General features: G+C 38.9%; 3 protein-coding genes across 5 annotated transcripts in view; 1 reads left to right on the top strand and 2 right to left on the bottom strand.

The window, feature by feature from the left end:
- The window catches only part of pld1a (phospholipase D1a), a 59,104-nt gene extending 57,744 nt beyond the window's left edge, over nucleotides 1–1,360 (bottom strand). Inside the window, exon 1 of one of the 2 annotated variants that reach the window (XM_033988133.2) lies at nucleotides 1,306–1,360. The gene's annotated coding sequence lies outside the window, so the exon portion shown is untranslated. Of the gene's footprint in view, nucleotides 1–259; nucleotides 431–1,305 lie in introns of those variants that run through there. The other variant, XM_033988132.2, reaches the window with a different exon arrangement.
- A 1,682-nt stretch (nucleotides 1,361–3,042) lies between these two features.
- On the top strand, nucleotides 3,043–5,353 carry ghsra (growth hormone secretagogue receptor a). The gene is made up of 2 exons (XM_033988488.2): nucleotides 3,043–3,832; nucleotides 4,689–5,353. Exons 1-2 carry the CDS (start codon nucleotides 3,043–3,045, stop codon nucleotides 5,003–5,005), a joined length of 1,107 nt encoding a protein of 368 aa, XP_033844379.1. The 3' UTR covers nucleotides 5,006–5,353.
- A 4,995-nt stretch (nucleotides 5,354–10,348) lies between these two features.
- Nucleotides 10,349–17,385, bottom strand: part of fndc3ba (fibronectin type III domain containing 3Ba) — a 193,678-nt gene continuing 186,641 nt past the window's right edge. For both annotated transcript variants that reach the window (XM_033988140.2, XM_033988141.2), the window contains exon 27: nucleotides 10,349–14,554. In XM_033988140.2, coding sequence (XP_033844031.1) covers nucleotides 14,243–14,554 — 312 coding nt within the window. In that variant the 3' untranslated portion in view covers nucleotides 10,349–14,242. The remainder of the gene's footprint in view (nucleotides 14,555–17,385) is intronic.

Here is a 17,385-nt window from a genome sequence, read left to right as displayed (position 1 = left end):
GAAAAGCCAAACATCGCCTGCGTTCTCTTGGACAATCAGATGCAAAAAGAACTACCTTTCCTGGAGAATGGGAGAGGTGGCAGCCCGTGAAATGCTTTCCTAAGGGAGCAAGCAGCACTGCAGACAAACATCTCGCCATTTTACGCACGCTACACTGAGCCACACAGGGACAGTTTTAACCTATAGGTAAGAAAAAGCAGCAGCCAGACACTTTTATGCGTTCGGCAAGACAATAAAAACATTAGTAGACATTCCCAACCTGCTCGTTTGGTGGACGCGCAGCCCACATGTTGCCGGGGGTCGCCTGTTTCCAAGTTGCGCAACAGGAAAAAAGGCGCAGACAAGTTAAAAACAGAGAATCAAACAGCTAAAAACGTGACAGCCGCCGTGTTTAGACTGTCCGTCCGTCTCCTCCTTTGGTAAGGCTGAGAAAAATCAACACAGAACTGTCTCCCAACTCCTCAGACAAGGCGGGTCCTGGAAAACTCTGGGCCAATCACAGTTTAGAAACGCCTTCCACAGTGGACGCGGATTGGATAGAAAATAGTTGGACTTTTGGATATGGAGGGGGAGTTCTCTAGGGAAAAATATTATAGGTTCTTTTCTTTTGCATTTTTCATTTGTCAGAGCGTAAATATGACAAACTATATCAACAAATTACGCATTGCAGTATTAAAAAAACACTCACACAAGATGCAGTCACTGTGCGTCCTAATTATAACTACAACTTGAAACTACAGCAGATCCACGTCTCATGGAGAAAATAGAGCTCCAGCGTCATCTTGTGGGCACTTTTACGCACTACACCACACACCTATTTAGCTTTTTCTCTTTGATACAACATGTGCATGTGATAGTATCATAATAGAGACTTTAACCTGTGAGATTGCACTGCACTGAGTCACTTCTTAAACAGGATGACACCCAACAAACCAAGCAACAAAATTAGACATATTTGAGTTTAAATTACTCAAAAACAGGCTGGTTGTGAAAGAGATTTGGCTAAAATGTTTGATCAAAAGGGGTTTTCTTATAGCAGCTTGCACAGATCGACTGAAGTGACCATTTTGGCTCAACTTTTTACTCCAAATTGCTCCATAAATACTTCTATTATTGACTGAATTAACTTAAAAGTATCTATCTTCAACAGAATGATTTGGGTTTGTTGAATCTTGGCTTATCACTTTGCACAACCAGTATTTCAACAGCTATTCCCACCCAGTCTGTAGCTGATACACAAACAAACAACTAAATTAAATAAAAGTCTAAAAATAAAGCAAGATTAAAATACAATTGGATACTTACCAAATGATAAGAAATAGTTTCACAGAGTTCCCAGTGCGTTCCCTTCCCAGCAGAACTATCTGTCTCTATCTCTTCCTGCCCGTTTCTCTGTATTTATCTTCCCCTCCCTACGCCTCTCACACACGACATGATTTAAAGGTCATAAACAGGATGGTTTCCTCGGTGAGCACCAAAAGGCACAAAGGGCACAAAGATAATATGATTCCACACTGGGCTTGTCAAGATTGATTCTCAGATAGGTATAAGTTCTGGGGGAAAAATGCAAAACAAAACACATAAACAGGAGAAAATTGTAGCTTTTCTGAATAATCTTCGGGTGGTGCTGATTTATTACAGAACAAACTCAGGGAATGGTGATATTAAACAAAGTATAAACAAAGTATAAACAAAGTGTGTCATTTTGTGTAGAAAAAATTGTTTATTATCGCTACGGTACCAACAGCTTTTTCCTTATAAATGAAACATTTATTTACAGTGAGTTTTGGGGGGTTTTTTTTCCATTTGTCTTATACATTTTTTCCATTTGTCATAGACATTTTTTCCATTTGTCATATACTTTTTTTTCCATTTGTCATATACATTTTTTTCCATTTGTCATATACATTTTTTTTCCATTTGTCATAGACATTTTTTCCATTTGTCATATACATTTTCCCCCATTTGTCATATACATTTTTTTCCATTTGTCATATACATTTTTTTCCATTTGTCATATACATTTTTTTTCATTTGTCATATACATTTTTTCCATTTGTCATATACATTTTTTTTTCATTTGTCATATACATTTTTTTCCAATTTATTTTAATTTTTTTTTTTCCATTTGTCATATTTTTTGTCATATGTGCCAAATGTATTTGTGTTTCTACTGTATTTATGTAACTCTGGTGTAGTGAGTGTCAGTGATCATATTAATATTCTGGATTCAAGTTTGAAGTCAGTTCCAGGACCAAACTCACTTTTATGAATGAAAATCTTGAAGAGAGAAAGACTCAAAACAATAACAATAACAACACCGACTATGACCTTTAGGGGGCGCTTTTACATCAGCCTTATTGGAGCCCAGTGTCAGTTCAGCTGTGCCATATCCACTCCAGGCAGTGCGTACTTCAGCTATAGTCAGAGAACTCCCAGGGGGCAGTGTGTTTAACTTGTTTCTCCTGTTTTATTGTCGCTCTGGTGCAGGATGTGGACGATGCGACGCTCCATCTTTATTCTCGTGACTTTAGTTAAATTCTCCCGCTTCAGACACGTCGCGTTTGTGTTCACGCTGGTGGTTGTTTACCCGTTTGTGTTTGGCTGAGACGCGCGTGGACAGGTGTTATAGATGTCCACTGCAGCATCACTACGGCTCCTGTGACTCACTGGCTCCACACGGACTGTCACTGTCTGAGGCGCGCGACGCACCGCTGGATGAGGATCTATGTTGGTTTTGAAATGTTTTGCAATTGACAAACTGGAAGATCTGGACGTTTAAATGTGTTTGTGTCCAGTTAGAGCTTTATTTTAATCATTGTTATAGTTAATTTTGCTTTTAAAGAGAGAAATATTTAACAAACAAACTCGAACCAAAAGGAATCGGAGGTGCGTTTTCGCTGCAGCCGCTTTTGGTGATGACTTTTACGCACGGCTTTTGGAGGGTTTAGAATGACAGGAGGACTGTGCCACGCCACTGGGGCAGATGAGCCCCGCTATGGCGAGCCAGGGCCAGGCACGGCCATGTGAATAAACAGCAGTATGCAATCTTGGTCCAACGATACTCAGTGCCTCTCCCTCAGTAACTGCAGCGGGGAGAACGACAACAGCACATTGGACCATATCCCTCTGAATCTCCACTCCATCCCGCTCCTCACGGCCACCACAGTCGCGTGCTCGCTGCTGTTTCTCGTGGGAGTCGCGGGGAACGTGATGACTATTCTGGTGGTGAGTAAATTCAGAGACATGCGGACCACCACCAACTTGTACCTGTGCAGCATGGCGGTGTCGGACCTGGTCATCCTCCTGTGCATGCCTCTGGACTTGTACCGGATGTGGAGGTACAGACCGTGGCGCTTTGGAGACGCACTTTGTAAACTCTTTAATTTTGTCTCCGAGTTGTGTACATATTCTACTATTCTCAGCATCACCGCTCTCTCCGTGGAGCGCTACTTGGCGATATGTTTTCCGTTACGCGCCAAGGCTCTGGTCACCAAAAAACGTGTGCGCGCGCTGATTCTTGCTCTATGGACCGTGTCTATGATGAGCGCGGGGCCCGTGTTTGTTGTGGTGGGGGTAGAACGGGACAACAGAAGCGACATGGACCCGGAGGACACGCGCGAGTGTAAAATGACGCACTACGCTCTGGAGTCGGGGCTGATGGGCGCAATGATGTGGCTCAGCTCCGCGTTCTTCGTCATGCCCGTGTTCTGCCTCACGGTTCTCTACAGCCTCATTGGCCGAAAACTGTGGCAAAGGCACCGTGAGACCTGCATGAGCTCCCGGGTCGCGCACAGGGAACGGAGCAACAGGCAAACCATCAAGATGTTGGGTATGTACTTTTACGCACGCATTACGCACGGCGCGTAAAACAGTTGTTTGGTTCCAGTTATATCCATTCATACCCAACATGCGTTTTTACCCAGAATATTCACACAAAACGTGCCACAATAGAGAAAGAAGAATGATAAATGTTTGTATGGATAAGAGTTTGCATTATTTCAGCCAAGAATACATATTTCTCGAAATACTTTATACAGAAATAACCTCTGGATCTCTAGCAAGGTTCCTGTGTCAGTTCATGTCAAACTTATAAAGGCTTTGGGTACAGCAGTAGGGGCTTGTCAGCTGACCTCTGACCTCAGGGCTCTGGGTGGAGCATGGGGCTGCAGTAACTCCCACAAATAAAGAGACCCATAAAGTACAGACATTTAACCACAACAACATTTTTGAATTGCACCTGATATGAAATAAGGAGTCAGTCCAGGTTGCACAGCTCAGGTGTGATGTGCTCTCGTCTCTTAGTTTTTGTCAACAGATGAGCTGCAGCCTTCTGGACATTCTGTAAGTGCTGCAGGGAGCCCTGGTCCAGTCCCACAGACAAAGAATTACAATAACCCAGATACCACATTAAGATTGCATGGATTGTCTTTCCATTATTAAGAATTTCTGTAGAGGTTTATCAACATTTTTATTGCAGTTTTACATTTCTTATTCATAGAAAACTGTATTTTTATATTTTTATCAACACTCCCTGCTAGCCCAGTATCTCTCTCCTTCACTCACTCACAAAACTCTCTCACACTCTCTTACTCTCTTTCACACACTCTCTCTCCCCTCTCCATTTCTCCATCTCTCCATCTCACCCTGCCCTCCACTCATTCTCTCCTCCCTCTCTCCTCCCACAGTGGTCGTGGTCTTTGCCTTCGTCCTCTGCTGGCTCCCGTTCCACGTCGGCCGTTACCTCCAGTTCCGCTCCCTGTACACCCAGTCCCAGCTCCTGTCCACTCTGTCTGGATACTGCAGCCTGGTGTCGGTCGTCCTGTTCTACCTGAGCGCAGCCATTAACCCCATCCTCTACAACACCATGTCCTGGAAGTACAGAAGGGCCGCCGGTCGCCTGTTCGGGATCACAGACAATAACCAACCTCACCGGTGTCGCACGGCCAGCAATTTAAAAGGACAGTGCTCAAACATCTGGAACGAGTCCACCGCCAGCTTTTAATCTTTAAACCGGAGGGCTAAAAGAACATACAACAGCATTTATGTCAAGCAAAAACTAGCCTCAAGTGCTTCATCAATCAAAATGTGAATACTACAGAAATTTACACCAATCAAATATGGCCTTATGTTGTTTCTGCAGATTCTGGATGACAAAGTAAGCACTGTAGATGCCATATGCACCAGTCTGGCTTCCTTCAGAGAGGAGCAGAGGTGCGGTGTGAATGAAACTGCGTGAATGAATGCAGTATTACGTCATTTATTTGTATAACTGAGAATGTGTGACTCGAAATGCCCTGTAACTTGGAGATTCAAGTCCATGCTGTGTTTATGCTGCTCAGAGGAAATGTAAAAAAAACCGTCACATTTTGTTTGATGAAAAAAGCAGTTCGTATTTCCACATCAATTCGAGTTATTTGTCCGTTGATGATGTCCTTTTGCTGTCTCGTAATTTGGCCTTCTCAGGTGTGCTCGTGTCGATTTGCTGTTGTTTTTTTTTAAATATGTAGAATCTGTGTTTGTGGAAAACCAAAGACACCACCGTCTAATGTTGTGTAACGATAAAACTTGTGTAACTCCTTTATTATAGGTAAGAGTCCCGTCTCCTCATCCCGTGTCAACACTGAACAACGCACAAAAACATTTCAAGTGGCAGAAACTATGATGCACAATGTATTGCCTCGATTGTCTCGTAATGTTCCAGACTATTGCTTTAAGCTTAAACAAACAGACACAAGAGCATGTCACTGGAATGATTTACTATTACATATTATATTTTTCATGTATTTATTTTTCGAGCCCATTTTTATACTGCTGATGTAAAGTATAATATAAAAAATAGTGAGTTTTATTGGCATTTGTACATAATTAAATCTTATGGAGGTAGATTTCTTACTCTGGACATTTAAAGATATGTTTTGCAGTTGTATGTAAACTTTGTACACTGTTACCTGCAGATACAAACTTGTTTTCTTGCTTTAAATGAACATATTTGTAATAATGTACACAGGCAGCACTGTATTTTCGACCATGGCCTTGGATTCAGATGAATGTATTCTCTTATCGTGGCTCCGTGTACAACTATTTTGTCAGTTTATTGTAGTGTTCTTATGTGAATATGTTCTATGTGAATATGTCAGTGTTGATTAAAAAGATTAAAAACGTACATTTAAACTCACTGTTGTCATAAATATAAAGAGTTTTGTTTTGTTTTGTTTTCAATTTGGCGTTTAAACTTTACTTTTCTCATTCAGAAGGTTTGATATTATAAAGCTGGTCCGATACTAGAGAAGAGGAGATTTGACAGTGTTTATGATAATAGAATTTACTTTAAATGGTCAAAATTATAGAAAAATCGTCTGATCCAGAACAAAGATGCTGGATCATATATAAGTATCTCATTTGGTTAAGTGCTCATCCTCTGATTCAAAGGTTGCCAGTTCAAATCTCGCTCTTGATTCTTGAAAAAAAATCCAAAACATCATTGGTAAGTGATCAGATCCACTGACTCACAAGTTTGCGATGTGCCTACAGGTCCCACAGATGAATGCTGCCGTTGTTGTGTCTTTAGGCATGACACTTAACCCCCCCTCGCCCCCAGTGAGTGTGTACTTTGGTGTATGAATGTGTGAGTGGTGCCTTGAACATGAAAAATAGTTTTAACCTCCCGAGACCTGGCATCCGTGGATGTATGTGGACAACACATTTTAGGTTGTCAAGGCCACAATGCTAATTTTTTAGAAGAAGAAGAACAGTATACAAGAACAGCAACAATGCAAAAATGTTCAATTTAGAATATTTTTAAGAGTTTAAAATATTCAGAATATTTTTATTTTATGATATTTTATTTATTTATTTATATTGTATTTATTTTATGATATTTGATTTTTTTATTTTTATTTATTTATGTATTTATTTTTGTAAAGGCATGTGTCTTCCTGCACCTGTCAGCAGCTCTTCAAATGAGCCACATTGGTCCAAGCAGCACAATTGTTTTTTACTCAGGACAAATGCTGCTGTGTTCAGGCACTTAATAGTTTTTGCAAATCATTATTCAAATAAAAAATATGAAAAAGTAGAACCAATGTCCTCAGGTATGGACATCGTTTATTCTCATAGTGTAAAAAGATAACTCTTTGTTTTTATACTCCTCAGGTCCAATCATCCCCAATAACAAAGAGAAATTAATAAAGTCATGTCATGCAAGAACTCAGGTCTTAGGAGGATATAAAAATGTGACCCCTGACCTCTTATATCTACTTCTAAATATCAGTTCGCCCTTTTTCCTGGTTGGGCTTTTACACATGTTGGAGCGATCCTCAGCCTTTATCACTTAGAGAGGAGTCTGGGTTCAGTACTTTGGTCTGATACGCTGTAGTTTGTAAGAAATAGACTCGTGTAGTGCATTTTCTGGTGGTTTAATCAAACAGCGGCTTAAACAGGTTTCACACACAGATGGTAAATTGAAAAAATAAACAAAAATAAAACAAAAATAATATGGTAACAAGCAAAAATGAAGCAGGAAACCCATCACCTTTGCCCACGTGAACCCCGCCTCTCACGCATCACCATAGCAACCAAAAACATCCATTTGGCTCCTGCACAAGTCGCTCTGTCATTACTTAAGGAAAATAACAGTACAGTAACTAGAAAACAGCTACATAAAACATTTGGATCAGTTTTGTCTGGGAAAATAAAAGCTATTTTCAGTTTCTGTGCTGGTACCAGTTTAGTGTTTTACCGACAGATACTTAAAACCATAGAATCTAAATCATATCAGAACTGAAAAAGCTGGACTGGTGCATCCTTAAACACTCAAACTGATATCGTGACATCCAAACGTACGATTTTGAAGCAATGCAAAGACAGACAGACACCCACAGCCTCATGATCGCTGCAGAAACCCCTTCAATCACTCCATGCTCGGTCCATTCTTACGCAATCCCCATTTCTCCTCCAGAATAGTGTTGTTTTGTCGCCCCTGACTTCAGCGTCCTTCATCTTTGCACAGTTTGAATAGATAAGAGAGTGTGTTTTTCGTTGGGGCTTGACTGGATACGTTTCATGCATCAGAGAGTCCACATAAGGTCAAGTGAGTGATGGTGGGCTCAGGGTGGCACCAAGCGAGAGGAAATGAAAAGTCTAGTCTGGAAACCGATCTTCAGGGACACAAGTGATAAAGTAGCAATGATTATTCTGCTCTGTTTCTTATCTGGACAAACAACATCAAATGAAATCCGAAGAGTTCATTGTACTTATTCAAAACCAAACTTTAACTCAATGTTAGCCGCAAGTTATTTTAAATATGCATGAATTAGTCTGGATAAATGTGGTAGTACAATACCTAAAATGTGCCTGTGTGTTTGTGTCAAGGCCTGCTATAGTTGCATGCTCAAATTGCATAAATATAACTGGCATTTCTTAATGAAAATGTGTATATTCTATGTCTTTGTGTGAATAAATATTGATATAAAGCTCCTGCAGGTGTCATCGCACAATCCCAGTGCCTCCAAACTCCAAACTGGTAGTGGGCACTACTCAGAATTCTCATAAAAACTAATGGGGCCAGCTGTAATAAACAATGAATGAACCTTTCCAGGAGTTTCAGAGATTGTGGATTATCGTTGCGCACTGGGATGTTCACGTTATCGAGTGTAGAAGAAAGTCTGAGCCTTTTACCGGGTTTACCAAGCTCCAGATTAACATCACAAATTGATTTCTGAATCTAAACCTATTTTAATACATCCATGATACACTACCGGGCCCAAAAAAAGGTCACACACTTCTTTATAAGCTTCTGCAATGTCACAGGATTTATTTCCATCCAGTGTTGCATTAATTTTTCACCTGTTGCACTGATGATGGTCGAGTCTGACGCTGCACAAAGCTTCTCCAGCACATCCCAAAGATTCTCAATGGGGTTAAGGTCTGGACTCTGTGGTGGACAATCCATGTGTGAAAATGACGTCTCATGCTCCTGATCCACTCTGTCACAATTTGAGCCTGATGAATCCTGGCATTGTCATCTTGGAATATGCCCGTGCCATCAGGGAAGAAAAAATCCACTGATGGAATAACCTGGTCATTCAGTATATTCAGGTGTCAGCTTTTTAATGACAAAAAATAAATAAAAATACAAAAGTGGACTCTGTGCCATTCATTACTGCTAACCCACCACTCCCGACATGGCGTCTCTGTTAGATGTGGTCACGTGCTGCAGGAGCTTTATACTGTACTGAGATGTGACTGAATTACAAGGAGAATCTTATTAACCTCAGTGCCGTCTGGTCTAGTCGTCATTATTCACTGAAACAGTAGAAGACCACTCGTGAAACGTGTCTTTAGAAAAACACAAAAGAAAATATATGGAAGGTCAAGAGCAACTATTTTTGGATCTACAAGAGCAACAGCATTCACCACACTGAAAGAACAGATATATACAGTGGTTGTGGTTATATACAGAACAGGTATATGAAAGAGCACGTTTATAAAGAGACGAGGAGGATGGGACTTTAGTTATTACAATATTCACTTTTGCTTTGTTTTATGAATTTGGCCTGAAATTAAGTTTAAATTATTTGGATAAAATATGTACTGTACACGTTTTTACTCATATAGCACTCAGCATTATGAAACCTTCAGGTGGACAGCATTCTTATGAGCAAGGTCACCACTCCACAGATCTGACTTGTAACTATCCCCGGTGCTGTCACCTGTTTGTCTCTATGGAGATGGATAGGTTTAATATCTTACTTTGGAGTATTCAATCCATCTTCTTCTGCTTATCTGGGGCCGGGTCGCGGGGGCAGCAGTCTAAGCACGTGGAGGAGCAGAGGCTCTACTCCGAGCTCCTCCCGTGTGATTGAGCTCTTCATCCTATCTCTAAGGGAGCGCCCAGCTACCCTGATTGTATCTACAATCTTGTCCTTTCTGTCATTACCCAGAGCTCATGACCACAGGTGAGGGTTTGCCTTTCGAGTCAGCTCCTTCTTCACCACAACAGACCGATACAGCGACCGCATCACTGCAGACGCTGCACCGATCCAACTCTCAATCTCACGCTGCATCCTCCCCTCATTCGTGAAGAAGACCCCAAGATACTTGAACTCCTCCACTTGAGACAGAGACTCTCCACCCGGAGGGCATCAGCTTCTTCCGGTTGAGAACAATGGCCTCGGACTTGGAGGAGCTGATTCTCATCCTCGGCTGCAAACCGAGTCCTCCAGGTGTGTCAATTAACATCTCCATAGTGACTAGCATGTGAAAAGTTCCATAATGCACCTTTAAATAAACAGTGTGGTGTGACACAGTGAAGTGGAACAAGACACAATAAAGACAAAGTCAAAAGTCAGAAAAAATTAAAACATTTATTGGGCATAAATATATTATATATACGCTACCGATACAGTTATGTCTTACATACATAGGGTAGTATTTGCAAAAATCTATACATTAAAATTGATATGGCAGTTTCTTTTATATAATGTATATGAAATTGTATAACATTTACAATACAAGAAATGCATGACTTTCGTTTTTTCAATTCGTAGACCATGACAACATTGGAATGTTTGTTTTTTTTACTTGTGAGGTAAAAATATCGTTTTTGTCTCGCTTAAAAAATAGTTAAATACCTGTGAGTTCTGTACGTTTGTCAAATCGCTAATCTCTCCGTCAAAATCTTGACTTATACTGTGAAACGTACAAAAATAACAAAAGAAAATGTATCAGAAGGCACCGATGTGGGGTTGCTGGGCAAAAAACTAAACAAAACCATTCTTTACCCACCAAATGTGCAGGACCTGTGGGTGGGACTTAGTAAAAAAAAAAAAAAAAAAAAAAAAAAAAAGTAGGCGGGGTTTTAAACTCAACAGCATTTGAAAATAAGAAACATAGGAGTACCCTGCCCACAACCTCCAGGCTTGGACTCGTTGACATTACTACTGTCTTAATAAGGCTTAACATGGGATCAGGAGCAACATAACAAAAAAAAAACAAGGGGGAAAGGCGAAAAAGGCACCTGTACTTCTAGTGTTGACCCATAGGAGGTGCCGTTTGTAGAAGCACAGACCCACGCTCGAGTAATGCCAATATCACAGTGATGCCAACCACACCATATAATGCCGATGAGAGTAACAGAGGGGCTGGCAGTATAGTGTTCGGGAAATCTTGAATCCACCTCAACGGTTCCAAAAAAGTGCTTCATTTCTTGTTAGTCATTACTACAGCTCTATAGATAAATCTGTGTCATCTCATAGCAAAATATTGGATAGAAAATACTCACTACTGCTATACCAGCGAAAGCCTGAAGGAGGAGTCGTCAGTTCTGTACTACTTCCTGTCATATTGTCATCCACTGATTGCCTTTGTCACCATTGCATTCTCCTACAAAAAGGGGCTACACATTTATTTATAAAAAAAAAATGGCACATTTTTTGCTTTACAAATAATAAAAGATAATATAAAGAAGCATAATCACAGATCAAGTTAATGTTTTTTTTGTCCTTTTGAAAGAATATAATAATCGTAAATGCGGTGTTGTTACAGATAACGTCACATAATAACCCTTTAGTGGACACAAAGCCTGCACTTAGAACAGTTAAAAAGATATTTGAAGCTTCATGAAAAATACTAATTCAAAAAAGCCAAAGGCAGCAGCGTCATCCCAATACATTTGACTAAAACTTGCTACATGTATTAACTCTCTAAGCAATAAAAAACGACTTCGGCTGTGCGTGGGCCGAACCGCGGTAACACAAAATTACGTATTATGCGTTTGGTTACATGGTTTGTTTAAAAAGTTTGATAGTAACTGCAATGCATGGACTGGTGAGCTACAGAAATACTTAAAGGGTTACTGAGATAAGGAATGCTGGCCTTAATCAAAATCTAACATACATCCATACAAAATTAAAAGAAAAAAAAAAACATGCTACGAAATTAGTACATAACTACACTTGTCTCTTAATCTTTAACAATAAATAAATGAAGATTGCACTGTTATTGGCATGTAAAGTACGGTATGCAATATATAGTATAAATAAGATAAGAACTCTACCTTGACTTTCCCATTGACTTTGGCAAAGGTTTTTTTTTTTTTTTTATGAGCAAGTAAACCATTTTGCAGGACTGGAGCAAGGCACAGTAAAGATAGAGCGAATGAGAGGAAAGAAAAACGATGAAAAAAGTGTAGAAAGTACGTGTTACGTGGTATTAAAGGGGGAAACAGGTCGCCCTCTTATAAATGGTCTATTCCCTGAGGTACAAGGCTGACAGGCTGCCAATCAAAACGAAAAGGGGGGGGGGTTTAGCGGCGCACCTCCCCGTGTTTTCCTTCCACCTGATTCTCGTGTAAATATAGGGATCTTTGGATTATAGTAGTGGAGTATTTTGTCGGGACTGTACCTTGGCTGGGGGTCAAGGTTGTTTTTTTTGACGGTTGAATGCCCTGTTCTTTTTTGTTTTTTGTTTAGCTCAAGAACGCAGGAGAGATGTGACTATTCGTCTGTCGATAAAGCACCATTCAAAAGATACGAGAGTAGAAAGGATGTAGAAAATTGCAAGCGGAATAGCGTTACAGACAAGCAATGGGAAGAGTCCATAGATGTATATTGACAAAGCCGGTTGGGGTGCGAGCTCACGAGTACGCAAAATGGCTGGTAACAGTATAGTCTGTGTAAATGAGGCAATAATGTGAGCGATCCGTCCGATGCTCAATTTAGCGCATTTACGTTTAGCGGTAGACCCTTTAAAATGGTTCAAAATGGAGGCGACTGGAGGGAAAAGTGCGGTAGCGTTGTATTTATTCATCTGATCATCGTAAACGTGCACTATGTAAGTTTTCTAGTGTCGCTTTGTCCCGTTGAAGTCGTGTTTCGGACATGAACGTACGCGATAACTTTGAATTTGCAATAGAAATGAGTCTGTCAGCTTGGTTTTCTATTATAAACGTCCGAAAGGGGCTGTTTTTAAGCCTCATGAATGCGTTTAAGCTTCATTAAAAGTGTAATTTATGGGGGTAGATACGTTAAATACAGGGGAAAAATTATCGCAGGGTCAACCTTTCTGCAAAATGTTGTCCAGAGAGATTGATACTGAACAGAATAGAAGTTAAAACATGAAGTAAACAACAGAAAACACTCAACTGATGTTGTTTACATGTTTTTTTTTTCAGCCAAAACCAGCTTCATTTTGTCACATTTTCAAATATTCAATGGATAATCCCAATTCTTCCACCGAAATAACTTTATATTCCTCTTGACTTATGCCTCCAGCTGCCTCGTAGATTGTAAAACGTATTTTTTTCACTTTTAAAGGGTCTAATTCAAACTGTTTCTCTTGATCCTAGATTTGTACGCGAGCACCTTGCATCCCCCCATTCGCACTGTACTTTTAGACCTTACATTGCCATCTCTTTATATACATCACTTCTATAGCTCATAGATATTTGCTATATTAATATATTGTGTATATATCTATATATTAGATTACTGGTTTTCCATTTTCTAGCTATAATAAAAATCACAGGATAGCAGCATCTTACACCACACATGAATTTGCATCACTTTGGTAGCTGAACATTTGTGTTACATAGAGATTTGATGATTGACTTCAAAAGTATGTGTTTCGTCATTGTCATTGTCATTGTCGTTTGCTTGAAATGTAAAGAGTTTGTGTGTGAGCAGATCGCATGGACTGACTGACTGAGAAGTGTCAAAAAAAAAAAAAACGAATATCGAACGGCTAAAGCTTTCTGAAAAAAGGCCTACAATGGAATATGGCTGACTGGATAAAGACTGCAGCAAATTAAACATAAAAAAAATGTAAGGCAAAGAAGACCGAAACAAAAATATACATGTCTCTAATAGAATATGTGTAAAAAGATAAAAAATAAAAACATGCAAGTCAGTCTGAGGAGCATCTGCGTCGCTCACGGCTAGTTTTAAGGCTTGATTAGCAGTTTCCCAACCGAGGTCCAGCTAAGAAAATGGCTTCCCTCGACAGAAATCAACAACACAAAAAGAAAAAAAGACGACGTAGTGAGAAATTATGACCAAGGGGAAGCAGAGACAGTAACGAGGCGAGGAAAGCCTGAATCGGTACATTGACTAAAAAAAAATAAACAAAACAAAACATACATAGCCTTAGAAGTACATCAAGTGTTTTGATTTCATTCGGTTCGTTCATAAAAAAGTTTGTGATTTGCGTTCTCTTTCTATCCTATAGTTTAAAAATAATTCCCTCACTTCATGAAGAAGTATTGTAGCAGGCAGGCGATGAGGATGGAGAAGCCCGCGAACACGAACACGATCAGCGCCGCGAAATGCTCGTCGCTGGAGATGAGCCCCGCCCCTTTGCCCGTCTCGGCGGGACACAGCTCGCCCGTCGTAGGGGTGTCCTGGCGGCGTAGGGTGAACAGGGAGGAGGGGCTTAGGGGCCCGCTCAGCTCCTGGGACGTATCCTGACAACGACGGCAAGCGCCCACCCGGAAACGGTAGTCCGTGTTGCCCTGGAGACCGGAGATCTGGAACGAGGCTTCTTCTCCCTTGAAAACCTGAACAACGGAGAGAAAAGGATATAAAAATGTAGCCGTCATAGTTTTCAAATCACAAAAGCAGCAATTACGTCGATAATGGATGATTGTTCTTCGCTCGAGGCCTCTGCACAAACCAAAATATAATAAAAATCACTGTTGTACCTGTAGTTTACACCTGCATCGGATGAGATTCTTTTCTTTTAATAGTTTATCAGTTCATATTTCATTCTTTTCTCAGACGTTAAGACTCCTGACGTCGTCTACAAAGGGCACTAGGCAAATTTACTTTTTAAACACATCAGAAAATGTCACAATTATAGCCAAAATCGTGCAGCGCTGATAAAACTGATTTTATTCTGTTGAGGTGGAAGTAAGAAGATGTCATCTGCATTTAAACCACTGCAGCTCAAGTCGAACAGGAAAACTGGGCGACGGCACATGTTATGGGTGTATTATATGTTTTAAAAGTCGTATTATATGTTTTAAAAGTCGTATTATACGTTTTTAAAAGTGTATTATATGTTTATAAAAGGTGTATTATATGTTTTTAAAAGTGTATTACATGTTTTAAAAGTGTATTATATGTTTTAAAAGTCATATTATATGTTTTTAAAGGTGTATTATATGTTTAAAAGGTGCATGATATGTTTTAAAGGTGTATTTTATCTTTTTAAAGGTGTATTTTATGTTTTAAAAGTGTATTATACGTTTTAAAGGTGTATTTTATGTTTTAAAGGTGATTTAAAGGTGTATTTTATGTTTTAAATGTGATTTAAAGGTGTATTATATGTTTTAAATGTGATTTAAAGGTGTATTATATGTTTTAAAGGCGTATTATATGTTTTAAAGGTGATTTAAATGCATATTTTATGTTTTAAAGGTGATTTAAAGGTGTATTTTATGTTTTAAAGGTGATTTAAAGGTCTATTTTATGTTTTAAATGTGATTTAAAGGCGTATTATATGTTTTAAAGGTGATTTAAAGGCGTATTATATGTTTTAAAGGTGATTTAAAGGCGTATTTTATGATTTAAAGGTGATTTAAAGGTGTATTTTATGTTTTAAAAGTGTATTATATGTTTTAAAGGCGTATTGTGCATTGAACAATGGGATGAACAGGTCAAAATACAATAAGATCTGTCATGATAACTATTACATCAACTTATTGTTCAATATATAAAAGGAGGCCACTATTTATGTACATTATTTTACTCTACTGCAAAATTTTCGGTTATTTTTTGGCTATACGATCAGATTTAAGCCATAAAATGTTGAATAAATAGCTCTAAATGACTCATTATAAATTCAAATTACACACGTGGTTAATGATTTCTTGGGGTACCATCATTTTTGTCCAGGCCTGTTTCATGAGTTTATTTTTTTTTACATAATTCTGTTGAAGCCTGGTTAAAAAGTAATGTCTCACTTTCATTGGTTAAATTTCATGGAATTTTTATTTATTATTATTTTTGTCAGATTCAAGTTATTTCGTGACCTTTGTGAGTTTTTCTTTCATTAACCGACGGATATCAACAAATTTGTCCAAGTCTGTCAGTCTAAATGATACAAACTAAGTGATAAAGTGTTTAATTTGGCTGCTTATTTATCGCACCTTGTCATTTTTTTAACAATATTGTAGATTTAGAATAATTTTTGTGGTTTAAATCTGCTCTTGGGTTGTCGTTTTTTTTTTTTTTCGTGTCAGTGGCATAAATTAGTTGAATATTATCGTTTATCGTCCATTTTCTTCGTCAATATATTGCACATCAAAGTTTGTTATTGTGACAGACCTAAAGTGAGAGATTTCTTAGATATTTTTGAGCAATAAACCACTATTAATAAAAAAATAATAATAATTGAAATGCCATATTGTAAAACATTGCAGGCAAAGCAGTAATATCTCCACTGAGACAAACAGGTGGCTCTTTAAATTAAGGTTTTAATCGAAACTCAAGCAAAATTTAAGGACCAACTGACTAAGCCTGGTACTTACTGAGGATAATAATTTTCAAACTTTGAGAGCAGGTGTGTGTGCTCTGTATTAAGCAGCTTTTAACCCCATGACTCTTGTATAAAAATGCAGAAACTTACAAACTAATTTTTAAAAACATGTCAGCTCTTTAGCCAAAGAAAGTACCTGTGCTACATTCACCTTTTTTCATGTTGATTCCAGGGAACGACGTGTATTTGGTTTATGAAAATGAGTTACGTGTGTTTATTTTGTTCGGTCAAAAATGCACAAATGTGTTTTTAAGTGAATTACTCCATTATTCACTGGAACATTTCTGGTTTGCCAATGGAAAGCAGAACGGAGAGATTTTCAGGTTCGGTGACTCCATTTTATCTCCAAACATTATAATTCTCCAACAGAAAAATCTATACAGTTATTTTTTTTTTTGCAAATAGTGTTGAAAATTCCCGTTTCTTCATTTTTGTATCGTTAAAAGCACACTATGTAACTTTTCTGGCGGAGAAGGGTTTGGATGTATTACCTGGGATGTTTCAGTGTTTCGTATTAACCTCTTTTCTCCACTTTCCACTCCACATTTTAGACATTTTACAAGTCAGATCTGTGGAGTAGCAACCCAACGCAAAGAAAGAATGTTTTCCAAGATGCTAAGAAACAGTTACAATTGAATAAATGTGGGCAAGATCAGGTAAATGCCACACTGCGGAACATTTCAGGTAAAGCGGTAACATCTCTATGGAGTCAAGCAGGTACAGGAAAGTTACTGTAAACTTTGGACTATAGAGCGCACCTGAATATAAGCCGCACCAGCTAAATTTGAAAAGAAAATCACTTTTGTACAAATATAAGCCTCATGTTGTAAAATGAGATATTTACACAGA

The sequence above is a fragment of the Periophthalmus magnuspinnatus genome, chromosome 22 (genome assembly GCF_009829125.3).
Source record: "Periophthalmus magnuspinnatus isolate fPerMag1 chromosome 22, fPerMag1.2.pri, whole genome shotgun sequence".
NCBI classification, from domain to species: domain Eukaryota; kingdom Metazoa; phylum Chordata; class Actinopteri; order Gobiiformes; family Gobiidae; genus Periophthalmus; species Periophthalmus magnuspinnatus.
The sequence above is the reverse complement of the archived record's forward strand: the minus strand, read 5'-3'. Positions and strand labels throughout refer to the sequence as shown.

What these genes read in the sequence shown, in the direction of transcription:
- ghsra (XM_033988488.2), top strand. Translation starts at nt 3,043, where the DNA reads ATGCAATCTTGGTCCAACGATACTCAGTGCCTCTCCCTCAGTAACTGC. An exon ending in GCAAACCATCAAGATGTTGG is followed by an intron (nt 3,833 to 4,688) that starts GTATGTACTTTT and finishes CTCCTCCCACAG; the next exon opens with TGGTCGTGGTCTTTGCCTTC.